The sequence below is a fragment of the Prionailurus bengalensis genome, chromosome A2 (genome assembly GCF_016509475.1).
Source record: "Prionailurus bengalensis isolate Pbe53 chromosome A2, Fcat_Pben_1.1_paternal_pri, whole genome shotgun sequence".
In the NCBI taxonomy this organism is placed as follows: domain Eukaryota; kingdom Metazoa; phylum Chordata; class Mammalia; order Carnivora; family Felidae; genus Prionailurus; species Prionailurus bengalensis.
Window position 1 is genome coordinate 14,871,144 of NC_057348.1, and position 27,516 is coordinate 14,898,659.

A 27,516-nucleotide genomic window follows, 5' to 3' on the forward strand; every position below is an offset into this window, starting at 1 on the left:
ATGAGTAGACTAGCGCCTTGCTGAGACGGCCCCTTCCGACTCCTACCCAGCACTCTTTCCAACCCTCACGACCCCATCTACAGTCGGCCTGAGGGATGAGGTGGTCACTGTGTTCCGGGCAGAGGTAGTCTTTAACGGGACATCAGGGACTCGGCTGTGTTTTGGAGGGAAACCAGGCCCGAATCGCTGCCTTCGAGCACGCCATCGAGATGCTCCTCCCGCTTCCTAGAGAGGCAGCGGAAGGATGCGCCCGACCAGGGGCGAGGAGCCGCTGGTGACGCACTACCGGCCGCGCCACTGCTTTTCCGGCCTGGCGGGTAAACCTGCTCCCTGGGCTGGCGCGCACCTGTGGGACAGTAGTTGCCGCCCCGCGGGGAGCCCCCGGACCTCACGGTGAGCGGGCGGGGCCTTCGGGAGGGGAAAGGAGCGGCTCCGGGCGCCCTCGGCTGGGGCGGCGGGCCGAGGCTTCTGTAGAAAGCCTGTCCCGACCCCCATCTCCCCCCAGATTGCTGCCTGCGCGTGCGGCCCGGAACTCCCAGCGGCCTCGGCACCGGGCCCTGCACGGAGCAGAAGTCTAAGAACATGGTGGAGGGAATGAACGAATGAGTGATGACTGAGTGATGGGTAGATAGGTGATCAAGAGCTAGGACCCGTGTTCGGAAACGAAGTCCCGGGGCTCAGAGTTCTCCGCCTGAGTACCAGCTACTCCCACCCCCCCGCCATGAATCCTGCAGCTCAGAAACATTTTTAGGGACCGTCGTAACAGGAAAAGGCGGTAGTGTAAAGCGCAGCAGGTGGCTAGTCTCGAGTCTCTGAGTCATAATTTTTGAGGCTACAGAGGCTGTTTCTTGATCTATAAAGTTGGACTTTCCAGTAGTCAGTTGACAGCATGTATGCGATAGCACATATGGAAACGTCAGTGTCTGGCTACAAAATTTTACTCTCCGTTACTTGCCGAACATGATCCAGAACTCAGGGGCGGGGCTACAGAATGAGTGACGTTGGAGCCTGCCGACTGCGAAGATGCAGCCAGTCTAGCGCTGGAAGATAGAGATGTGAGCGGATTTTTGTGATAATATTTTAAACTACACTTACTAACACTTAACATGTATCAGGCACTGTTCGACGCAGTTGTGCTAATTTATTTGACCTAAACCGCAGTGTATTATCTGTAGTTCTTAATAAGCATGTTGAGATAGGGAAAGACTAGATGACTGTCTAAGGACACATTGCTACTAAGTGACCCAAGGTGCAGAAGAGAGATCGACTGTGCTGCTGCAGCCTGAGTAGGTTACTTTTGGCCAACCGACAAATCCAAGAAGGGCTTCAGAGAGGAGTACAGTTAAGTGGGGCCTTATTGAGGGAACTGTCGCTTCAAATTCATCAAAAACCCCGCCTGGCTTGCCCATAATCCTTTCTGGCTAATTAGTGAGAAGTAAGGAGGTGGCAGCCAGGAGAAAGCTTATAGGGTTTGAGGAGAGAGCTAGCTCTGTATTACTTTTAACAGGATTAAGCTATTAAAAGTTTCTTTCCTTTTTACCCTTCACCACAATACCTGTCTCTTCCCCCAAACCTGGATTCAGACACATCCTTTTATCATCTTAAAATCATTGACGGTCAGATTATTCTACACTAGGCATTGGTGGAGACACCTGTACATTCCTTTCTGGGGAATTTGTAGGCAAGGGGTTAGTAGACTATGGCCCACAGGCCAAATTTGGTCTGTCACCTGTTTCTGTAAAAAAAAAAAAAAAAAAAAAAAGTCTTCTGAAACACAGCCGAGTTCATTTGTTTATGTATTGTCTAGTTCTGTTTTTAAGCTACAAAGGCAAAGTTGAATAGCTATGACAGAGACCGACCATATAGCCCATGAAGCCTAAAATATTTAGTTTTCTAGCCCTTTACAGAAAATATTTGCAGTTTGACATGAACTGCTGACAGTTCAGATGACCCACGCTTGGAGGAGAGGGTTGACACCAAGATGTCTTTTCTTCTCCGTAGATTTTAGTATCAAACATGATAATGCCTGACCCCTGTGGAATGCCTGCCATGTGGAAGCCGTCTTTATAAATGTTTTATATGAACTAACTCATTTTGTTAAGGATTCACAGAATGTTAAAGCTGAATGGATTCATGGATATTATCTGTTTTGTCAGTTTTGTCAGATAAATAGCTAGTCCTTTAGGCCCATTCACATGGGCTGTGACAGCAGTTTCTGATTCCCAATTCAGTTCACTTTAATCTTTTTCTGAACAAGAGGCCAATACCATACCCATTTGGTCTGGCATTTTGATGTTGTTGTTTTTGTTTCTGGTTTTTTTGGTTGTGAAACCTGTGAGCAAGAACTGTCATTTTTGCTTTATGTAATTGTTTCTCTCACCGTCAAAATAATTCATGCTTGTTGTAGGGAAAGTGAAATATATAGAGGAGTATAAAGGACAAAGGAAAATAACACATTAAATGACCTAGGGATCAGTGTGTTAACATTTTGGTGGATTTTCTTCTGTTCTTTGTATTTTGTATATATCTGTGTATTAATAATAGTTTCTGTTTATTGGATGTTTACTTAGTGCTGGTATATGTATGCATATTTTTTATTTTAATGTTTTGCATTCTGGGTTTTTTAAATTTTTTTTTTAAATTTTTTTTAACGTTTATTTATTTTTGAGACAGAGAGAGACACAGCATGAACAGGGGAGGGGCAGAGAGAGAGGGAGACACAGAATTGGAAGCAGGCTCCAGGCTCTGAGCCATCAGCCCAGAGCCCGACGCGGGGCTCGAACCCGCGGACCGCGAGATCGTGACCTGAGCTGAAGTCGGACGCTCAACCGATTGAGCCACCCAGGCGCCCCTGGGTTTTTTAAATTTTTAAAAAATGTTTATTTAATTTTGAGAGAGAAACAGAGCACGAGTGGGGGAGGGGCAGAGAGAGAGGGAGACACAGAATCTGAAGTAGGCTCTAGGCTCTGAGCTGTCAGCACAGAACCCAACTCAGGGCCCGAACCCACAAACTGTGAGATTATGACCTGAGCTGAAGTCAGACGTTTAACCGACTGAGCCACCCAGGTGCCCCCCAAAATGATCTTTTTAAGGTCTTCCAGAGTGTAGCTCTTATATTAACAACCATTACATCTATATATCAAGACTGATGGTTCCAATTAGTCAGTGAGGTCCAGGTTTTTGAGAGCTGTTAATATGTCCTTGAGCCATTACTGTAGCAGAGTTAAAAGGTGTACCTTTGGGGCGCCTGGGTGGCGCAGTCGGTTGAGCGTCCGACTTCAGCCAGGTCACGATCTCGCGGTCCGGGAGTTCGAGCCCCGCGTCAGGCTCTGGGCTGATGGCTCAGAGCCTGGAGCCTGTTTCCGATTCTGTGTCTCCCTCTCTCTCTGCCCCTCCCCCGTTCATGCTCTGTCTCTCTCTGTCCCAAAAATAAATAAACGTTGAAAAAAAAAATTTAAAAAAAAAAAAAAAGGTGTACCTTTGAAGTTTTAGATTGAGGTTATCAGTTTCATTCATGAGCGAAGGCAGGAGTCCTGAGAATTATATGCTGTATTTCTCTGCAGATTCATTCACTAAAAGGTTCTCCAGTTCCCATACACAAAAGTTTATGAAGTTGCCAGATTCTGCTTCTCTGCCCTCACCCCATTTCAGAACAATAACCACTGAGAATCAATCTTCCTCTGTACCATTGAGAACCAGATATTGTAATAAGCATTTAGGAATTTTGTAGTGAACAAGACAAACAACCCCTTGACTTCATGACACCTAAGAGACCAGCAGAGCGAATACAACAAAATCAAGCAGGCATTTAGATAATTTTTCTAAAATCAAATTTATGTAGTTTTCTCTTGTTCCTTTTTTAAAAGTTAAAACAAATTTTTTTAAATGTTTTGAGAGACAGAGCACGAGTGGGGGAGGGGCAGAGAACAAGGGAGACACAGAATCTGAAGCAGGCTCCAGGCTCTGAGCTGTCAGCACAGAGCCTGATGCGGGGCGCGAACTCGCAAACTGAGATCGTGACCTGAACTGAAGTTGGACGCTTAACCGAAGAAGCCACCCGGGTGTTCCCCTTTTTAAAAAGTTTTAAATATTAATTTCGGTATTGTTAACACAGAGTATTCTATTTCGGTGTACAATAGAGTGATTGAACAATTCCATACATTACTCAGTGCTCATCATGTTAAGTGTACCTTTTTTAAAAAATATATTCATTGTTGAGATAGTGGGAAAGCATGAGTCAGGGAGGGGCAGAGAGAGAGACAGACAGACAGACAGACAGACAGAATTCAAAGCAGGCTCCAGGCTCTGAGCTGTCAGCCCAGAGCCTGATGCGGATCTCAAACCCACAAACCATGAGATCATGATCTGAGCCAAAGTTGGACGATTAACTGACTGAGCCACCCAGGCATCCTGATAAATGTACTCTTTAATCCCTATCACCTATTTCACCCATCCCCCTCCCAGCAGCCCTCTGGGAACCATCAGTTTGTTCTCTGTGGTTAAGAGTCTTTTTCTTGGTTTAGCTCTTTTTTCTTTGCTCATTTTTAAAAAATGTTTATTTATTTATTTTTGAGGGAGGGAAGGAGAGGGGTAGAGAGAGAAAGAGAGACTCTAAAGCAGGCTCTGTACTGTCAGTGCGGAGCCCGATGTGGGGTTGATCCCACGAACTGTGAGATCATGACCTGATCCGAAATCAAGAGTGGGATGCTCAACCGACTGAGCCACCCAGGTGTCCCTCGTTTGTTTTGGTTCTTAAATTCCACATGAGTGAAATCATACGCTATTTGTCTTTCTCTGACTTGTTAAACTTAACATACTGTCTAGCTCTATGTTGTTGCAGTTGGCAAGATTTTATTTTTTTATGGCTGAGTAATATTCCATTGTGTATATATACAACATCTTTATCCATTCATCTACTGATGGACACTTAAGCGGCTTCCATTATTTGGCTATTGTAAATAATGCTGCAATAAACATAGGGGTGCATGTATCACTTTGAATTAGTGTTTTTGTGTTTTTTGGGTAAATACCTAGTAGTATAATTACTGGATCATAGAGTAGTTCTGTTTTTAACTTTCTGAGGAACCTCCATTCTGTTCCCACAGTGGCTGCACCCGTTTCCATTCCCACCAACAGTGCACGGGGGTTTCTTTTTCTCCACATTGTCTTCAACGTTTGTTTCTTGCGTTTCCGATTTTTGGTTTTGTGTTCTCCTATTTCAACATACTGTGTTTTCTCATGAATATTCTTTGAGAATAGGACTTTTAAGAGTTATAAAATCTATCATATCGATATGCCATCAACGTTTATTTGCCTGTTGTTTTACAATTATATTAACGGTGTGATCTTTGTACTTAAATTTCTGTGCCTATCGCTGATTATATTTTTTCCCCTTTTTCTCTGATTATTGAAGCTGTTTATTGCTACAGGAAAACTTCAAAGCATTACACAAAGATAGGCCTTAAGACAAAAGTTTGCCATAAGCGTATTCTTCAGAGATGATCATGGTTAACAATTTGATATATATTCTTAGAGATTTAAGTTAGTTTTTAAAAAAGAAAGCAAGATGTAGATAATAGGGGAGATTTGGGAAGTAGAAGGGAAAATCATTCATAATATACCATATTACCATAGTGATTGACGATTAATTTTCCTTCTTGACTTTATTCACATGCACATTTTAATGTATATGCATGATATTATTATGTACTTTAAAATTTTATATCCTGCATGTTTTTCTTTTATATAGAGCATATTTTTCCAAATGATCACATATTTTCATTTTTAATTATTTTAATGTCTATATAATTGCCACCACGTGGAAGTACCATGATTTGCTAAGCATCAGTGCCCGTTAGTAGAAAGATTGTGTTTTCCAGCAACATTGCAGGGTATCTTTTTTTTTTTTTTTAATGTTTATTTATTTCTGAGACAGAGAGAGACAGAGCATGAATGGGGGAGGGACAGAGACACAGAAGGGGGACACACAGAATCCAAAACAGGCTCCAGCCTCTGAACTGACAGCACAGAGTCTGACGTGGGCCTCGAACCCACAGACCTCGACATCATGACCTGAGCTGAAGCCTGACGCTCAACCGACTGAGCCACCCAGGAACCCCCCCCCTTTTTTTTTTTTTTTTTTACAGGTAACAAAAGAATACAGCTTTTTTCTTCTTTGAGAAGTTCCTTCTTTCTGAGAAAGTTCTTTTTCTTTTTTTAATCTTTGTTTATTTTTGAGAGAGAGAAGGAGTGCAAGCAGGGGAGGAACAGAGAAGGAGACACAGAATCCGAAGCAGGCTCCAGGCTTTGGGCTGTCAGAACAGAGCTGGAGGCGGGCATCAAACTCACAAACTGCGAGTTCATGACTTGAGCCAAGGTGGGATGCTTAACAGACTGAGCCACGGAGAGGCGCCCTGAGAGAGTTCTATTAGTAGAATTACTATTCTACTATTTGAAGAATATAGGCGTTTTATAGGCATACTGATGACTCTAAGGACCTTCTGAGATACATTGTATATACTTAGTGAGTATTCTTTATTTAAAAAAAATTTTTTTTAAATGTATATTTATTTATTTATTTTAACATTTATTTATTTTTTAGACAGAGAGAGAGCATGAACAGGGGAGGGTCAGAGAAAGAGGGAGACACAGAATCGGAAACAGGCTCCAGGCTCTGAGCTGTCAGCACAGAGCCCGACGTGGGCTCGAACCCATGGACCGCGAGATCATGACCTGAGCCGAAGTCGGACGCTTAACCGACTGAGCCACCCAGGCGCCCCTAATGTTTATTTATTTTTGAGAGAGACAGAGACAAAAGGCAAGTGGGGTAGGGCAGAGAGAGAGGGAGACACAGAATCTGAAGCAGGCTCCAGGCTCTGAGCTATCAGCACAGAGCCTGACATGGGGTTCAATCTCACGAGCTGCAAGATCATGACCTGAGCCGAAGTCGGACGCTCAACTGACTGAGCCACCCAGGCGCCCCAGATAGTGAATATTCTTATCTGAGTTCCTATACCCACAAAATGGTGATCCTGTATTCCAACCGCAACTTAGCCTACAACTTTAAGACCTGATGTATATTGCCAAAGTATCTCTAGGAGAATGGTACTAGTTTACGTTCCCATTGCTGGTATATGAGAAGCTCTTTCCCCATACCTTTGCCAGTCTTTTTTTTTTTTTAAACATTTATTTTTATTTTGTGAGAGACATAGAGACAGAGCGTGAGTGGGGGAGGGGCAGAGAGAGAGAGGGAGTCACAGATTCTGAAGCAGGCTCCAGGCCCTGAGCTGTCAGCACAGAACCCTACCCGGGGCTCAAACTCACGACCCATGAGATCACGATCTGAGCCAAAGTGGGATGCTTAGCCAACTGAGCCACCCAGATGCCCCTGCCAGTCTTGACTTTTAGCACTAAAAACAAAATTTCCAATTTGACCTAAAAATAGATTCTTTATTCTTTTCAATTTCTTTGATTACCACCAAGATGGAATTTTGTTTTGATAGGTTTATTGGCCTTTTGTTATTTATTTATTCATTCATTCATTTATTTATTTATTTACTTATTTACTTGTTTACTTATTTATTTATTTATTGTCTTTTATAATTTTTGCTCTGTGTTATACTTCCCATATTTTTTATGAGTTCATCTTTTTTCCTTACTCATTAATAAGAAGTCTTTTATCCATTAGGTCCATATACTCCTTGATGTATAAATCAAAAGTACTTCTCCCAGATTTTGTCTTTTGATTTTATTTGTATTTTGGATATAGAGATTGTTGCTTTTCTGTGACCAGATTTATCAAGTTTTGTCTTTGTGGTTCGTGTTTTTTTGCATAATGCTTAGAAAAGTCTTCTCTAATCCTAAAGTCAGTCATTTCTTAATATTTTGTGGTTTCACTTTTTGTATGTAACCCTTTAATCAGTTTAGATTTATTTTGGTATATGGTGTGAGGTAGGAATCTTACTAAATGTTTTTTTCCAGGTAAGCAACAGTTGCAACATAATTCATAAGTAATCAATTTTGTATGACTAGAAATGCCAATTTTCTCATATATTAAATTCTTTTATTTATTTCTCTTTGGGGATTAGGAATCTCTAAAATCAAAAGCCAGAGTTAAACTTCCTTTTATTTCTATTTTATTTAAAAAAATTTTTAATGTTTATTTCAGAGAGAGAGAGAGACAGAATGTAAGCAGGGGAGGGGCAGAGAGAGAGGGAGACACAGAATCTGAGGCAGGCTCCAGGCCCTGAGCTGTCAGCACAGAGCCTGATGCAGGGCTTGAGCTCACGAACTATGAGATCATGACCTGAGCCAAAGTCGGACACTTAACCGACTGAGCCACCCAGGCACCCCAAACTTCCTTTTAAATATGTAAACTCATTGTTGAGGTTTTCCTAGCCACAGTCATTTGTTGGTTTTATCTGTTACTCCCAGGATGTTAATTACTCTCTTTATGACACTTCTGTATTCCAGATATGTAAGTCTAGTTTCTACTTGGATATTTGAAAACTAAACGTATCTTCTTTCTCTCCAGACTAGTGTTCCCATTGTCTCTAAAGGTCACTGTCCTCACTCAAGCCCTAAACTGGCAAATTATCTTGATTTCTCCCTCACCCTTACACCTCTCCTAAATATTCATCCAGTCCTGTTGATTTTGTCTTTTAGTTGGTCCAGTCTCTTTACTGGACTGCTGAAACAACCTCCCATGGAAGCTTCCAGCCTTCATCTTGCCTCTCCACCTTCCACCGTTCATACACAGTTTTCCTCTGTGCTATGGGCAGAAGGATGTGTGGGTTTTTTTTTTTTTTTAAACGTTTATTTATTTAAAAAAATTTTTTTTAATATTTATTTTTTGAGAGAGAGCATGAGCAGGGGAGGGGCAGAGAGAGAGGGAGACAGAGAATTCGAAGCAGGCTCCAGGCTCTGAGCTGTCAGCACAGGGCCCGATATGGGGCTTGAACCCACGAACTGTGAGATCATGACCTGAGTTGAAGTCAGATGCTTAACCAACTGAGCCACCCAGGTGCCCCAGTGTTTACTTATTTTTGAGAGAGAAAGAGAGAGTGCAAGTGGGAATGGGCAGAGAGGAGCGAGACGCAGAGTCCGAAGCAGGCTCCAGCCTCTGTCTGTCAGTACAGAGCCTAATGCGGAGCTCGAACTCATGAACTCTGAGATTGTGACTGGAGCTGAAGTCAGACACTTAACTGTCTGAGCCACCCTGGTGCCCCAGGATATGTTTTTTGTTTAAACAGTAGATATACTCATGTTACTTTTTGCCCCCAAACCTTTTCATATTCCTTTTGTGGCTTTCTACTCACTTTCAGGTAAATTCCTTAAAATGTTTTTCAGGGTTGGATTTGATCTGGCTTTTCTTGCCTCAGACTTCATGTCTTATTTTTGTGCTTAATAATTTGTCTTACTGGATCTCTTTTTCGTTTTTCCAAAGTACTGAGCAGGATTCCTTTTGTGTATCGTTTCATATCTCTGGTATATTCTCTTCTGTCCTTACCTGTCTCATTCCTTTTTATCTCTTTTTCAGCGAGGCTTTCTTTCCCAGACTACATCAGGGCCCCTCTGCTCTACATTCCAGCATCTCATATTTCTACTTTTGTAATTCCCATAATTGTAACTACACTTTAACGTCTTTGTCCAGCTGTAATGTAAGTTCTGGGCAGGTCGGGGCACATCTGACTTTTTCTTCACTGTTTACCTCTGATTGTACTGAAACCCCACTCTACTTCATGGTTCTCTATAGGATTGTGTTGTGGGTTCTTTCTATGCCCCTCTTATAGAATAGGATCAGGAAATCCCAGATAGGATCCTCTTAAACCTTTAAAATTTAGCACAGAGCCACAGGCTTTGGATGAGAATACCACAGTACCAGCCTTATGTATTTCAGTAGACTTGTGCCATGCATACATGTGTTTTGAGCACTCGGTTATGGTAAAATCATCTCTCTGTCTTCCTTTTTCCTTGAAATAATGCTGCAGATTCTTCTTTTCACTTCAGGATTATACGGAGAGACATTTTTGGATGAACAGTTGTGATTAAATATTACAAACATGAGAAACTCTGTACTATTTCTGCAATTTTTTAAGTGAAAAATTATTTCACAATTTAAATGAATTTTTTTCCCTTTTAAACTGCAGCCTACACTCTTCATGTTGAGCTGTGCCTGAAGAGAAACTGTTTAGTTGATCTGACCTCTAGAAGAAAGGGCAATCAGTATACTTTCAAGTTGTACAAATAGAGTTCCCTCACTACTGTCCAGCTCCATAGCATATAGTGGAGATGAGTGGATCAGACTTTAAAGCATTAGCTTTACTGTGAGGCCATTTCCCTGTGCAACTTTTGATTATATTGACTTTTTATATGGATTGTTGTATATAAAGACAGGGCACTAATTAACGTGAATACTTCCATCCACTTCGTAGGTATCATTCTGATTTATTCATCCAGCGCTTGAGTGTTTGCTAATGTGTCAGTCTGGCCGTCACTTTTTATACAGCTGACCAATGGAATTTGTGAAGCTGGAAGGCTGGAAGCCCACTGCGGTTTGTGCTGATGCAGTCACTCTGCTATCTAGACATTTTGTGTCAGTTAGTAGATAGTGTTCCTAGGCAACCGTTCTTTCTCATTTTCCTGTTTACTGGGACAGTGATATCCCCTCCCCCACCTTTTCTCCCCCTATGAGCAGGGCTCCCAGTTTTCCAACTCTGAAGTGTTTTCCTATCAAAGCAAAGAGAAGATTTGTGGATGTTGAATATGCAAGGAGCTGAAGAGCAAGAGCTCGGAAGAGAGGTTTGTCCAGGTGAGTGAGCAAAAGGGAAAACCAGGGGGACAGACAGCAGGACTTTGGACATTGTATAAGAGAAAGTGACCGAAGCTCAGGAAGGAAGATTACCCTGTGTTTTAGGGATGCTGGGGGGACATTGGGGAAGATGTGGGTGAGCGTCTCCTGGGACCAACTTTCCCCAGTACTCATTTTGTCTCCTTTCCAGCATTCTCTTGTCCATTTGCCCATGGTCCACTCTGAATACAAACCATGCCCTGATCTTCATCGTTTTCCCTGTATTTCTACTGTCTCTGGTTCTCTCACTTCCTCTTCTGTGGGGCACCTTATTAATGGTGGTCACCTTACCCTAACACAGATCTCTTCCACCACTTGTAATTGAATTACTTGCTCTACTTGCTTTTATTGGCCCTTACTTATATGCCATTATTGAGTCACGTCAGAATTAGGCCCCTGTAACTTCAGGGGCTTCCCCTCTGGCCTGCACAAGAGATATTCACTCTGATGTCTTCTTTCAGATTTGATGAGCAAGTCTGTTCCAGAGCAGGATGTCTCTGAAATTGATTCACCAGGGATAGTAGCAAAGAGATTACAAGACGATGCATACCAGGATTCTACATTTGGAGAAAAATACGCATGTGAGAGCATGAAGGAAAACCCTTCTGGAGAGGTTCCTGGACCATGTCTTTTCAAAGAAGGAGGTTTTGGGGGAATAACTTTTATCCACAAGGAAGCATCTCCTGAAATGATTAGCCAAGAATATCATTTTGAGAGAAGCTTACTTTTGACTTCAAGCTTTGTTACACATCTCAGGGTTTCTACACAAGAGAGCCTACATCAGTGGGAGACAAGTAGCATACACACCAATGAGATTTCAGACCAGAGTAAATGTCCAACCCTCTCTACACAGAAAAAGCCTTGGGAATGTAACGAATGTGGAAAAACTTTTACTCAGAGCTCATCCCTTACCCAGCATCAGAGGACTCATACTGGAGAGAGGCCCTATGCATGTGAGGAATGTGGGAAAGCCTTTAGTCGTAGCTCCTTCCTTGTTCAACATCAAAGAATTCACACTGGAGTAAAACCATATGGATGTGAGCAGTGTGGGAAAACATTTCGGTGTCGGTCGTTTCTTACTCAGCATCAGAGAATCCATACTGGAGAGAAACCTTATAAATGTAATGAATGTGGGAATTCCTTCCGCAACCATTCACATCTCACTGAACATCAGCGAATTCACACTGGAGAGAAACCTTACAAATGTAATCGATGTGGGAAGGCATTCAATCAGAACACACACCTCATTCATCATCAGAGGATTCACACTGGTGAGAAACCTTATTTATGCAATGAATGTGGCTCTTCTTTTCGTAAACACTCAAATCTTACACAACACCAGAGAATTCACACTGGGGAAAAACCCCATAAATGTGATGAATGTGGGAAAACTTTTCAAACAAAGGCAAACCTCTCTCAGCATCAGAGAATTCATACTGGAGAGAAACCCTATAAATGTAAGGAATGTGGCAAAGCCTTTTGTCAGAGCCCATCCCTTATTAAACACCAGCGAATTCATACTGGAGAAAAGCCTTATAAGTGTAAGGAATGTGGCAAAGCGTTTACTCAGAGCACCCCACTCACTAAACATCAGAGAATTCATACAGGGGAGAGACCCTACAAATGCAGTGAATGTGGTAAAGCCTTCATTCAGAGCATTTGCCTCATTCGGCATCAGAGAAGTCACACTGGAGAAAAACCCTATAAGTGCAATGAATGTGGGAAGGGCTTTAATCAGAATACCTGCCTCACTCAGCATATGAGAATTCATACTGGAGAGAAGCCCTATAAATGTAAAGAATGTGGGAAAGCCTTTGCTCATAGCTCATCTCTTACTGAACATCATAGAACACACACTGGTGAGAAGCTCTATAAATGTAGCGAGTGCGAGAAAACTTTCCGCAAGTATGCACACCTTAGTGAACATTACAGAATTCACACTGGTGAGAAGCCTTATGAATGCATTGAATGTGGAAAATTCTTCAGACATAGTTCAGTCCTTTTCAGACATCAGAAACTTCACAATGGTGAATAACCCTGGCATTCAGGTTATGACAGCTTCTCTAGAAATAGTGACTAGGAATCTGGCTGGGGCCGGGGGGGGGGGGCAGGTACATTTCCTGGAGGGAGCACCGGCTGTTACACTCAGAAGAGTATTTCCAGTTACGGAGGCGGGAGCTTGGAGAATGCAGAGCCTACAGCCGGGCATCTGGGAATTCAGGGTGGAAAGGAAGTTCCCTGCTTTTCAGATGAATCTTTGCTGCTTGCCACTTCTCCTTGTGACTTTCACACCTTGAGGTGCTATTGTTTAGTTAGCACTTGTGTTTCCCCTACTGCACTCCTGCCCCACCTTCCCAGCTTGTGACCTGTGTTCTCTGGCCAGTAGGCTGAGGTGCTTTCCCAAACATTCAGTGTGAAAGTGGCAAGAGTTCCGAGGTAGTGCTGAGTAGCCTCCAGGTATCTGAGGCTGCTTTCAACATGCGATCTGTAGACGTGGTCTCGTGGTCTCGTGAAGGAGAGGCGGAAATAAGGGAAAACAAAGAATCCTTATTCATTCAACAAATAAGGGGGTATGTGGCAAGCACTGGGCTTATGTCTACAGATATGTTAGTGAAGAAGGCTTTTCTCGGGGGGGAGGGAGATCTTTCCTGATCCTTTCAAGATGGAAGGCAATTTGGGGCTAAAGTGGAAGTAGGAGGTCAAGAGAAACTTATCCTGAGCGATGCCAGTTTGGAAAGGGAGTCAGATCTGCTCAGAGGGCCGGGAAGAGGAAGGTCCAACCTTTGTCCCAGAGGAACACTGACTTACCCAGGAGGGACATAGTATGTGCTAGGCTGCTGGTGCTGAGGGACAACGCCCAAACAACCGTTAATGGGTGTTTAGGGAGGGGAAACCATTGGTGATAAAGACAGCCTTTTAGGTTGGCTGGATTCAGGGCTGCCGGACCAGTCCTTAAGAGAATGTTGGTCATTGTAGCGGGGAGGGCTAGGCTTCGTTTAATTATGCCATTGGTAGCTATAAACAGATTTGTTAGGTTTCAGGTGTTTCCATTTTTATTGGCACTATCTTATTCTTGGATATTTTACCCTTCCCTGCAGGTTAGGTGTAATTAGGGAAACACTGTCATGGGATAAATTTGGAAAGTGTTCTAGAGAGAATTACCTCTTTTTCAAATCCTTGAATGTTGAGACAGCACAGTTAGCCACTGACTATGATGGTATTTTATTCTTTTAAGAGAGAAGGCATGTTTTTTTTCCTTTATTTCCTTACTCCCTTTCATGTTCTTCACTGCTACCCAGAGCTTGAGCTCTGAGAGATGAGGTGAGGATAGCCGTTGTCTGGTATCTGGAAGAGTTTCTATGCTCTGAAGTTTATACAGTTTCAAAAATAATGACTGTTAAAAACAAAGTCAGTTGATTCTGGAATGGTTGGTTACTTAGAACTCAGTATTAATTTTTTTTTCCAGAGCAACTGTCTTGTAAGTAGTGGTTTGAGCTATTAGTTACCATGAATAGGAACGTGGCAGAAATATCACTCTTTTCCTCTCTAGCTGTGAAGAGTATATTCTCAAAACCTGCCACAGGGCAACTAATAACTGAGTAAATCAATGCTTTATGGACAAAAATAACCCTGTTAAAACTTCATGTTCATGAAAAATTATATTATTGAAAGGAAATATTGATGTATTTGTACTAAGTGAAAATAACGCTAAAGAATTCATTGCTGGCACATAGTAAATGTGTAATAAATAATTGTTGAATTAATATATTTTAATCAAACTTTGCCCACCAGAAACTTTAGCAACTTCCTGGGTTATGTAGGTGTTTAGAATATTTATACACTACTATCTTTAGAGTCTTGAGATTAGAGAGAATTGGGAGAGTTTTCTTAAGGAAGAAATGGGAAATCTAAGGATGAGACATCTCCAACTTTTTGTTCGAAAGCTTTTTAGAAATAGAATAGACACAACTCTTTTTTAAAATGGTACCATTTTTTGGTACCATTTTCACTTCCTGGGAAAACAGGAAGGAAAGGAACTTGTCATCTTTCCACTCTCCTTATCCCATATTCTCACACTTGCAAATATTTGCTGCTGGCAAAATTCTCTCATTCGCAGGCCAACCATGTGCCTACTTACTCTAGCTTGGCCCCAAATCCTGGAAATGCCCCCTCTGTCAATCTTGTACTCAGTCTTCGTATCCAAGCAGCCAGTGTATCCTGCTTACATCTCCTAAATCTCAAAGCCATTTCCATTGCTACTGCTTTAGTCCACTCCCCAGTTTATTTCCTAGACCATTTTCCTATTTTCCCAGTCAGTCTTCCAGTTACCCCACTAGGCCGTCTTTCACATCTCTTCTTGATGGTCTTTGAAAGACACAACTAGCAGTGCTGCTGTTACCTCAGAATATTCTAGCCCCTTAAAAGGCACATAAGGCTCCTATGTTGGCCCATGCCTACATCATCATCCTCAGGTGCCATTCCCTGCATTGCATGCTGTTCCATTGTGCAAATTCCATGATTCCCCATCACTGCTGGACTCAACTTTGGCACCTTTTGCACATCCTGTTTTTATTGCCTCAATATCCTTCCTTCTGCTTGCCTGGGAAGCTCCCCTTTGTCACTTGTGAACGTGCTCATGCAACATCTCCTTTGAAGCTGTGTCTGGCCTCACATATTTTTTGTTTTTGTATTTTAGATCTTCATTTTGCTTATCATGTTACATTGTAATGGCTTGTTTACAGATCTTTTCCCACTGAACTATCAGCTCTGTCCAAGCTGGGGCCATGTGATATTTATTCAGGTTTGTATCCACAGTCCCTGGAATTTAGAGGGTGTTCAGTAAATGTTTGTTGAGCTACACTAAAACGTTGAGTCAGACATTTCTCCATGCCTCCCTGCCAGGCTATAACTTAGGTCCACAGTTACCAGCAGAAAGGAGGTGTGGTAAGTATAGGAGCGTGTCCATGAAGTATTTGTCAGGTGCGAGAACTCCAAACCTTTCCCCAAGATACAGATGGTGTGGTTGTATTAAGCAGAGGGTCTCTCAAGAGAAAGTAACCTTTTGTAGCAAAAAACCCCCAAAACTCCACTTGTTATAAATTCGCCATTTAAATGTCCCATCACAATTTAACCGAGTACTTTCAGACGTCATATTGATGTCAGGGTCAACCGGAAGAGAGAAATGCAGCTGTAGAAGCACAACCACTTCAGCTGGAATATCCCTGAAATAAGCAGGAGCCGAATAGTGATGCTGGCCTGGCGGGAGAGCGATCGAGCTTAGTAGCAATCCCAACCATGGAAGCGCTTCCTGAGCTCATGGCTTTCCTTGGCTCAGGATGATAAAGAGCTGGGATATGTTGCGTATTCTCAGTGTGCTGAAATGTAGTATGTGATTTCAGAAGGACATGGCATGAGGCCACATCAGATCCTCAAAACTAATAGAGACAACAGGTGGTTGGACTTGCCCAAGGTCACACCGCTAGTGTCATGTGAAATTTAAATTCCTGTATCTTTTCTTGCTTTTCCTTCAGATTTCTCTTTTTTGGTCATACTTCTGTTCCATGATGCCCCTTTAGTTGTTTATTATAGAGTTGACCACTTAGGGCTCCACTCTTGCCCTGCTTGTGAGGATGGGAGGAGCTTGTTTTTAGATTATATTTATTTTTAAAGTTTATTATTTTTTTTATTTTGAAAGACAGCACAAGTGGGGGAGGGGCAGCAAAGGAGAGGGACACAGAAAGGATCCCAAGCGGACTCTGCACTGCCAGCACACAGTCTAATGTAGGGCTTGAACCCACAAACCGTGAGATCATGACCTGAGCTGAAGTCGGATGCTCTACTGAGTGAGCCACCTAGGTGTCCCTTAAGATTTTATTTTTTTAAGTAATCTCTGTACCCAAGATGGGGCTTGAGCTCACAATCCCAAGATCAGGAGTCACATGCCCTACTGACTGAGACAGCTGGGTGCTCCTGGGAGCTCCCTTTAGATGAAAAAGCTTTTTTGCCCTCAGACCTTCCTGTGTGTGAGTGTGAGAAATAAAATGGTTTTGCATTTTGATTTTGCCTTTCTTCCTACATAATGCAGAAGTGTAGCTTTGACCCCAGGTGGCTTCGGTTTCACTCTCCTTCAGCTACTGGCCACGACAGGACTAAGGTCATTTTAGTTTTGTGGAATGGTTTTGGTGTCCACTTCCCCCCTCACCCCCTTCCATTTTCTACCTCTTTGAAGAAGCTCAACCCAAATTATGTTAAACCCATTCATATTTCCAGTAAATTGCTTTGCCTAGGGTACCCCCCTCCAGTTGCCACACAGCAGAGCCGGCTGAGTTAGATTCTTTGAAGCCTAAAAGTTAAGGAAAAATGGTTTGGCCTAGGCTCTTTGGCCCGTGGGATGTCAGGGCTTGCAGGGGAAGAACTTGCTACCTGATTTCAAACATGTGCTGAGAATGTGACACTTGGCAAAAAGTAAGGGGAGCCCAACATTACTGTTCCCTGGCATGTCAGCTGACAGTTCTACAAAGGGTTCTTTTTTAGCTGTACATGGTTAGCGATGACCTTAGTACAGGGCATCTCCACTCCTAATTGCAGCCTCCTAAGGGGACTTCATTTTGGTAAAACAGCCGGGCTGGAAGTTTGAGCAGATAACTTCTCTGCTGCATCTCATTCATTTTTTTCAAGTGTTTAACCCCCTATGGATTAGCCACTAGGGATATGGTGAGCAGACAGCCTTATTTTCCGGGGCTTGCAGATCAAACGCCTGGAAGTGGATCATGTGCCCTATTATCCTGTCTGAATGCGGATTAGGTGCCCTGCTGCCCTTCATCCCGGGAATACACTGTCAAGAGGTGCCTGTATGTGCAAGTACTTCCTGAAGGAGTCCTAGCAAGACCTGAAGTTTTGCAGCGGGGGGGACCGGGGCCTTGAGGGCTGGGAAGGTCCCTTGAAGCCAATGCTAAACAAAGAGGGCTGCTGGGATCTGCGGAGCACGATGGGATGCACATTTACCGGACTCTTCTGAAGTGCCAGGAGGTCTTAGTAGTAACACATATTGACTCCATTTAATATTCATGATAACCTTATGAAATTTGGTACCACTATTCAATTTTAGAAGTCAGGAACCAGGGACAGAGAGGTAAATAAGGTAACTTGCCCAAGTTTACACGCCGAGAATCCGGGACTTAAGCTGAAAGCAGACCTATTCTTTCGGCCAACTGTTGAACAAAGATCCTGAAGCAGAGGGTGTTTGGGGCTCCTGTGAGGAGGCCAATTTTCTGGCAGGTGAGAATGTAAGGAAGGCTGAAGCCCGCTTTGTGAAACCCTTGGGAAGACCTCCAAAAGGCAGTGACGTGGAAGAGTTTTTAGGAAGATAAATATGGCCAGGTTGCAGAATGAGTAATAAGAGCGCCTCGTTGGCCGGCCACCAGCCTCTCACCCTCTTGGTGTCCTTACAGTGGGAGGGAGCCTGGTGCGGTGGGTTTGCGGGCTGTTTCCGCAGCGGCGGCTCCCGAGTCGGGCTGAAGCCTGACTCTGAGCCGGGGAGGAAGCAGCGAGAGGAAGCCGCTCCCGCCTTCCTAGAGAGGAGACCGCAGTGGTTCCGACCGGCGCGGGCTGCTGACGTCACGCCCGCCCGGCGTCCAGGCTGCCTGGGAGCGTCCCGACGCCGAGCGTCCAGGCGTGTGGCGGGCGGTGCCGCGGACAGCACCCGGGGAGTTGAGTCGGCCGTGCCGGGCTGCGGTGATCTCGTCGCGGCGCCACCCTCCGAGCCGGGGCCCGCCTCCCGCAGCGCCTCTTCCTTCCCGGCGCGCGGGAACCTTTGGAGCGGGGGTCGGGCGCCGCCAGCGGGGGCCAGCTTGCCCTGAAGAGGGGAAAGGAGAAGGCTGTTCGAGAGCCCGCGTCTGGGAGTCGGGAGACCCGGGTTCCGTTTGTATGTACTTGAGGGAGGAAGCGAACTTCTGGGTGCGTCGCTTTTCTGGTTTCCAGAAGCGAATGCTGTTCCTTGCTTTTCCAGTTGGCAGAGTTGGCGTGGGTTGAATGAGTATAGGTGAGAGTTTGCAATTTCCTTTAAGTTTTTATCCTCTAATAGCAACAAAATAGGTACTATATGAAGACACGTCTAGCAGCAGGTCCTATTTGTTGAAGGCATTTTCCTAAATACTTTCATGTATTGACTAATTCATGCATCATCACAACCCTATTAAGTAGTTATTGTCAACGCCAGCCATGTAACCTTTGAAAACAGATCTCAGAAAGGTTAAGTAATTTACCCAAGATCTCTTGTCTAATAAATGGTAGAACAGGGATTCAAACCCAGAGGAGCCAATGGCATACTTCAAGTTTAGTGGAGGAAGACATTTTATCAGAGCATCAAACCAGTGGAAAGTGCTACAATAGAGCCATGTGAAATCCTTTGGGAATCTAGAGGAGAAAGGGCATCATTGCAAGTCGAAAATTTTTCACCAACGAGAAGTGTACAGTTCACATTTTAGCTGAATATTAAAGTTGAGTAGCAGTTTGAATTCATTTGTTCAGTGTCAAATAGAAGGTGTTGTTTGTGGATTGGGACCGATTAGACTGGTAACCAGATCCGCGCCTTTTGCTAGAGTGTTCTTTCCTTTCCATTCAGAGGGAGTTCTTAAAACCTTTCCTCTGAAGAGGGGTCCTGAACATCTTCTATAAGACTCCCCTGAAAGACTTCCCCTGTCCTTTCTTGGAGATTCTGCTTTACAGAGATGCAGTCTTATTTTCCTGAAATTCCTCTACTTTGGATTGTGGGAAGATAACTGTAGGGGAGTTTCCTTGCTGTTGACTCAGCCTCTTCTCAAGAAGAGCTGATCTCACTGTTTGATGCATAGTAACTGCTCAATCAGTATTTTCCAAGTAAATGAATTCAATAAGCAGCCTCAACCACAGACGGACTGGACCTGAGGTTTTTGCCCTTTTCCCATCTGTTTTTAGAATCAAAGGATCACTGAATATTTGTACTGGTTTTCCACTTTCAGATACGAAAACAAATCACAGATGAAACCAAGTGACTAGCTTCAGGTCATTGAACAAGTTAGTGGCAGAGCCCAGACGAGAATCAGGCCAGTGTTTGTTGTAATGTCCTCTACTGTAGCCCCAGTTTTTGGCTTTTGGAGTCAACGGCTTTTCCAGTAGGTTTGGGCTGGGGCGGAGAGGTGGGGGGGTGGGGGGGGCTTCGGTTCCAACCTTATCTCCTGTCTGTGGAGGAATGTTTACCCCAGGATAGTCCTTAGGAGCACCTGCCCCCTTTCTTTGTGCACTGTCAGGTCTCTCAGAAGACTACCCACTTACTGATTTTTGTCATTGGTAATACTCTTTTCAGGAGAATAAGGATATTCTTCATTCAGACTTAAAATAGTTATTTGGTTAGGGATGGGCTGTTCCTGAGTTCCTCTGAATCCAGCAGCTGACAATTTCTGGGTGCTTTTTTCTCCTTCCTCCATGCCTTAGATTTCTGCCCTCCCTCAAGAGAAGGTTCCAGGAGACAAACCAGTGTCGCTTGTGTTCCTAACAGCTTATCTCTGGGTAAGTGAAATCTAACTAAAGAGCCCACGATGGGTTGTTATGGGGGTGCTCATTCAGAAGTGGTGGCGGACCTACAGTGGGACCCACCAGTGACCACCACACCTGAACGCTGCAGACTGAAAACACAGAACCACCCTGAAATGGGCCCACCTTATTCCAATCAGGGTGAGTGCGGCCCGTTATGGAAGCAGGCAATGAAGTAACTGGCTACAGGACAGATCAGAGAATGTACTAATTGTATATCACATGTACTTAAACTGTAGCAAGAGTAGCTACCCCTTCTGCAGTTATCTGGTAGAACATCGGGCAGCTTCACTGAACCGCTTGGTATAATGCCTTAATGGTGTAGCAGTCAGATGTGAGAAAACTGGTGGTATATTACTGGAAGACCCATCACAAAGGCGATTTAAGGGTCTCCTCAGGGAATATGAATGGGCTCCCGGCTCGGTTTGGCACAAGAGTCTAAGTAATAGCAACTTCTGTTCTTGTGCATCAGAAAGGCAAGATGGAGCCTGGGATCTGTTAAATTCAGTAAGAAAAGCACGGTGTGAACTGGATTCGTAGGTTATGGGAACTCTATGAATAGATTGTGACTACGGTCTGAAGGATTCAGTGTAGTTTATTTTTTTATTTTATTTTTTTTTTAATTTTTTTTTCAACTTTTTTTAAAAATTTATTTTTGGGACAGAGAGAGACAGAGCATGAACAGGGGAGGGGCAGAGAGAGAGGGAGACACAGAATCGGAAACAGGCTCCAGGCTCCGAGCCATCAGCCCAGAGCCTGACGTGGGGCTCGAACTCACGGACCGCGAGATTGTGACCTGGCTGAAGTCGGACGCTTAACCGACTGCGCCACCCAGGCACCCCTTCAGTGTAGTTTAATATGTATGCATAATATATGTACACAGGCACATGCCTAGAAGAAAGGTCATCAAAAAACCAACTGTATTTTCACTAGGTGGTGGGATTTCAAGTAATTTCCTTTGTGGACTGTTTTAGAATGAGCATACATTGTTTGTATCTGTAATAAACAAAATGAAACAAAACTTTTTGAGACAATCAAAATAAAGGAAAGTGTGGTTAGAGTTTGGGTGTTATGTTTCACTATTGAGACCATATGGGGTTCATTTTTGTATACAGCATATCTATACTGGAAGTTTATACAGAAGATAAAGATGATACAGTCAGGAAAAATATTCAATATATTTAACCACCAGTGTGGTACAGTAATGCCCAATCAGATCAGTCTCTGATTTTATACAATTTGTGCAGAGATCCCAGTGTGTCCCAACTCTCAGCCCCAGTAGATCCGTATGGACCAAGAAAAAATGATCCTGAAGACACATTCTTTACTGGGAAAAAAATGAATAAATCAAATAGCAGAGCAGCAGAACCTATAGAACAATTTTATTTATGCAGAAAGAAGCAAATGGTATGTGTATAAAAATATATAGAAAAAAGACTGAATGAATCTACTCCAAACTTGATAATCTCTGGGAAGGGATTGGGTTTGTTTGGGTAGGGTGGGCGGTGATAAAAAATGACTAATTTATCCTACATACTTTTATATTATTTGAGTATTTTAAAGTGAGGATATATTCATATGTAACTTATATTTAAAAACTGAAATAAAAAGCGGCCTCAGAGAAGAAGAATGTGTCAGTGTCTTCAGCACCATCCAGGGAGGAGGGTGCTAATGTGTGGCACATGAATATCTGTTCTCAGATTCTGTGCCCTTATTCAGAGCATCGGGATTTCAAAGTCTGATGCCATTAAGATCATCTAAATACTTCTCTTTCTCCAGTTCTAAGGAGTGTCCTGATGACAATGATTTGGTTGTGGAGAGAATGTGTCAACTAGCTGGACATGCAGCATATCAGTTTCTCATTATAGATCAGCAAAGTGACTTTCTGTTTTCTGTATCATCTTGTGAATTTGATTAGTATACATCACATTCTGAAGCACTTTAAAGTGTCACAGGTGAGGCTGGGTTCTGGACCATGATGATATAGTCAAGTTACTGTCTAATGGGAATCTCTTCCCCAAGGACCACCCCTATCCTAATTTTTCTCTAAACAAAACAATGATATCTTACTTGCTTTCAGTAAGCAAGGCTCTAGTTTTTAAACCTAAAGATCTTCCAGTTAGACACAGGGGAGAGCTACAGATGCTGAATGTTTTGGAGAGAGAGGTCCAAAGAGACACCTATCAAGGTGAGTGAATAGGAAGGATTGGGATGATGGACCCGGTAAAAGTAACAGCCTGGAATACCTTTGAAATCTTAAAAGAGAAACTCTAATTGTCACTAGACAATGATGTAAACTTGTACTTTTCTCAAGCAGCACGAGCAAGACATTGCTTATAGGTATCCTAAGGAAATGGAATTACTTTTCATCTATTTTTCATCTATTTCATCTATTTTCATCTCTATAGTAGAGACTATAGGTAGGTAGTACTTTTCCCTAACGGTTTACTCAAGATTAGAAACGTATCCTTTTCACATTCTACTATTTATCACTCTGAATCATCTTAAATTACCTGGATTAATTTTTAGTACTTGAGTGTTTCAGAATCAATCACGATAGGGAATTGTATAGATTTCCCAAGATATGTCACTACTTAATCTCTTCTATTATCTAATCTTCTCCCCAGGTTATTGTGATCTGTATATATTATTGAGAAGAGGATAAAATCAAGATTCTACAATGCAGGTCCCTTGTTCTGCACAGAGGACATCTTCCTTCATGATTTTTTTTTTTCAGGCAAGAAGACCAAGCCTGATGTAACAAACAGTGTTAAGTGACTTGTGGAAGATGACGAGGATGTCGAGGGTCAGGGAACCTGGTCATCAGGGGTTTACAATCGGAGAAGGTGATGATACATGCCGGACAAGGAAGAGGAGGGGCATCCTGCAGGAATGCCTGAGAGTACAGTACATGGACACATACACACAGAACATTCCCAGGACAGTGTTACTGTAACCATAGTCATCTTTGAGAAAGTACCTTGTAAGTATCACGAACTTGAGAGACAGTTTCCTGTAAACTGCACCTATTGGACAGACGTTCCTTGAGTGCGTTACAAGCAGCACAAATGCCCGCCAAATTTCACTGCAAATGAACCATCAGAAACTTAACATGCAGAAGAAGCCTTCAAGGTGTAGTGAATGTGGGAAATTCTTTACTCAGAGATCGTCTCTTACTCAGCACCAGAGGATTCACACGGGAGAGAAGCCCTATGTATGTAGCGAATGTGGAACTTGTTTCCGTAAACAGTCAAATCTTACTCAACATTTGAGAATTCACACGGGAGAGAAACCTTATAAATGTAATGAATGTGAGAAAGCCTTTCAAACAAAAGCAATCCTTGTTCAGCATCTGAGAATTCATACTGGAGAGAAACCCTATAAATGCACTGAATGTGGCAAAGCTTTTTGTCAGAGCCCTTCCCTTATCAAACATCTGCGCATTCATACTGGAGAGAAACCTTATAAATGCACGGAATGTGGCAAAGCCTTCAGTCAGAGCATTTGCCTTACTCGTCATCAGAGAAGTCACTCTGGAGTTAAACCTTATAAGTGTAATGAATGTGGGAAAGCCTTTAATCAGAGTGCATGCCTCATGCAGCATCAGAGAATTCATTCAGGAGAGAAGCCCTACACATGTACTGAATGTGGCAAAGCCTTCACTCAGAACTCTTCCCTTGTTGAACATGAGAGAACTCACACTGGAGAGAAACTTTATAAGTGTAGTGAGTGTGAAAAAACTTTCCGCAAGCAAGCACACCTTAGTGAACATTACAGAATCCATACTGGAGAAAAACCTTATGAGTGTGTTGAATGTGGGAAATCCTTCAGGCACAGCTCAGCACTTGTTCGACACCAGAGGCTTCATGCTGGAGAATAAAACTTGGGATATAAACCATGTGGAAAGATTTGTATGAAAATGCCACCCCCCTCCCCCCCAAATTCTTAGATATTGAAGACTAAGTCTTCAGCTGGGATGAATGTTCTATATGTTGAGCAAGAGGCAGTGTGTCCTGAAAGTTAAGAAAATAGATCAGAATTAGATAGTCTTGAGTTTGATGCCTTCTCTGCCACTTAATGGGTGTACGACCTGATTCTGAGCCTGCTTTCCCCATCCTCAAAAGAATAATGACGATGTTTACTAGGGTTATCTTTAAAACTTTTTTTTTTTTTAACGTTTATTTATTTTTGAGACAGAGAGAGACAGAGCATGAACGGGGGAGGCTCAGAGAGGGAGACACAGAATCTGGAACAGGCTCCAGGCTCTGAGCTGTCAGCACAGAGCCCGACGCGGGGCTCGAACTCACGGACCGCGAGATCATGACCTGAGCCGAAGTCGGCAGCTTAACCGACTGAGCCACCCAGGCGCCCCTACTAGGGTTATCTTGAGAATAAAATGAGTTGTATGTAATAAATAACTGCCATTAATTGGTTTTGAGTTATAGATGTTCCAAAAATATTTAAATCTGGCTACTGAAAACAAGCAATGTCCAGCATTACCGTTTTTGGTTCTTGATGTACTTTCGATGTTTATTTTTGCGAGAGAGAGAGAGAGCGAGCGCATGTGGAAGTGGGGGAAGGGCAGAGGGACACACAGAATCCAAAGCAGGCTCCAGGCTCTGAGCTGTCAGCACACTTGGGGCTTGAACTCACAAACTGTGAGAACATGACCTGAGCTGAAGTCAGATGCTGAACCGACTGAGCCACCCAGGCACCCCTTGGTATATTTTTTAAGAGCATTCTTGATTTCATTTTTTTTTTTTTTTTTGTAAAGTAATCTCTATACTCAACATGGAGTTCAAACTCATAACCCCAAGACCAAGAGTCACGTGCTTTTCTGACTGAGCCAGTCGGGTGCCCCTTAACATTCTTGAAATTGGGCTATGATTTCATGCTTAATCTACAGAAGGTTATTTAAACTATGTCTAGATTTAAATAGGAGAATACAATATAAGACTAGTTTACCCTTGGGAAAATTCAGATTTAGAGAAAAAAAATTATTGGTATTTGAGTGGACATTGTGCAGTGGATTTCTGGGTCCCCTGAAGCGCCTTCTTTAGATTTTGTTACCCTTACTATTGGACCTTATGTCACTGTAAGCTCTAGACTTCCCTTTTCCATGAAAAGGAAAGCCTTGCTGACTCTAACTGAATAAATCTCGTGTTGTGGGACTTTTGTTTGGTTGGGGAGTGGTGAGGAGGAGTTCTGTGAAAATAAAGAGGGGTGGAAATAGCATGTTCATTACTATGTGGCTGTGCTTGCTTGGAATTTGTGAAACTGAATAAAGAGAACCTCATTTAAAATGGGAGTTGGGGGACGCCTGGGTGGCTCAGTTGGTTGAGCGACCGACTTCGGCTCAGGTCCTGATCTCGCAGTTTGTGAGTTCGAGCCCCGCATCAGGCTCTGTGCTGACAGCTCAGAGCCTGGAGCCTACTTTAAATTCTATGTCTCCCCCTCTCTCTACCCCTCCCCTGCTCACGCTCTGTTGTCTCTCTGTCTCTCAATAATAAATAAACATTAAAAAAAAAAATTAAAAATAAATAAATAAATAAATAAAATGGGAGTTGGGAGGCCAGAAGGGGGAGCTCACACATACCACACCTCACACCTCGCACCTTCGCAGAACCAAAAGAAAGAGCCACACCTTGCATTCCTAACAGGGAAGAAGCCTACTCTACTAATCCCCGCCCAGGGAACAGCCCAGCCCAGGAGACAGTCACAACTCAGCCAATGAAAAGCCATTACACTTGAAACACCCAGTGTAGCTAAAGGAATTTTGTTTATAGCAGCTCCTCCCAATTCCCCCTTTCCTCTGTAAAAGAGCCGTCCTCTCCTTTGTTCTCCTGACTTGCCTATGGTTTTATAGTAGCTTGCATGTCCTGAATTGCAACCGTCTACCATTTTCAAGTAAATCCATTTTGCTCGTAAAATAACTGACTTTTATTTTTAAAGGTAAGGAATTCTCGGAGCACAACAGGAAAGGAGGCCTCTTAAGGGAACAGGAAGGGCAGGAGGCGTGGAGTTCTCAGGTGTCAGCAGGAGGTACCACTGAGTGACAACTTTCGGTTTATTCTTCTCATGTGTTAACGAGTCCAGAGGCTGGCAGTCCGTGGCTGCTGTAGCAGCTCCTCCAGGCATGCTGCCAAGACCCAAGTGCCTTCAGTCTTTCCACTGTACCACCCAGAGCAAAGGTCTGCCTTCCTTAGGCCAGAAAAGGGCTCTGCTCTTGCTACGTTCCATGTATGTGCTCGACGGTATGTAGCGAGGACGAAGGTTCATGCTTGCCAAATCTGCTTTTTTGTATCAAACACCTGGAGGCTTTATTAAGTAGACTTCACTTGTATCTCTCTCTCTTTTTTTTAATGTTTATTTTTGAGAGAGAGAGAGAGGCAGAATGCCAGAGAGGGAGGGGCAGAGAGCGAGGGAGACAGAATTCGAAGCAGGCTCTAGGCTCTGAGCTGTCAGCACAGAGTCCACTGTGGGATCCGAACTCATGAACTGCAAGTTCATGACCTGAGCCGAAGTCAAACGCTTAACTGACTGAGCCACTCAGGTGCTCCATCTCTCTCTTCTTTTAATGTTTATTTTTTATCTTTTTTAACACTTTTTTTTTTTACCTTTATTTATTTTTGAGAGACAGAGACAGAGCACAAGTGGGGGAGGGGCAGAGAGAGAAGGAGACACAGAATCCCAGGCAGGCTCCAGGCTCCGAGCTGTCAGCACAGAGCCTGATGCGGGGCTCGAACTCACAAACTGTGAGATCGTGACCTGTGCCGAAGTCAGAAGCTTAACCAACTGAGCCCCCCAGGCGCCCCTTTAATGTTTATTTTTGAGAGAGAGAGAGAGAGAGAGCGTGAGAGAGAGCATGAGCTGGGGAGGAGCAGAGAGAGACGGGAACAGAGGATCCAAAGCAGGCTCTGTGCTGACAGTCAAGAGCCTGAGGCGGGGCTCAAACTCATGAGCCATGAGATCATGACCTGAGCCAAAGTTGGACGCTTAGCTGAATGAGCCACCCAAGAGCCTCTCCCTGCTTTTATACTGTTATCAACTATAGTTACCATGTTATATATTAGATCCTCACTTGTATCAAGATCACT

The 27,516-nt window shown here is 43.3% G+C and overlaps 1 protein-coding gene across 2 annotated transcripts; it reads left to right on the plus strand.

Moving 5' to 3' along the window:
* Positions 1-296: 296 nt before the first annotated feature.
* Positions 297-25,654, plus strand: ZNF502 (zinc finger protein 502). 2 transcript variants are annotated; one of them, XM_043587196.1, is made up of 5 exons: positions 297-393; positions 10,697-10,810; positions 11,311-12,120; positions 20,321-20,395; positions 23,047-25,654. In XM_043587196.1, the coding sequence occupies exons 2-5, from the start codon at positions 10,756-10,758 to the stop codon at positions 23,082-23,084; spliced, it is 978 nt and encodes a 325-aa protein (XP_043443131.1). In that variant the 5' UTR covers positions 297-393; positions 10,697-10,755; the 3' UTR covers positions 23,085-25,654. The 2 variants fall into 2 exon arrangements, with proteins under 2 accessions (XP_043443131.1, XP_043443130.1); XM_043587195.1 differs by lacking the exons at positions 20,321-20,395; positions 23,047-25,654 and having other exon boundaries at positions 11,311-15,715.
* The last annotated feature ends 1,862 nt before the right edge of the window (positions 25,655-27,516 follow it).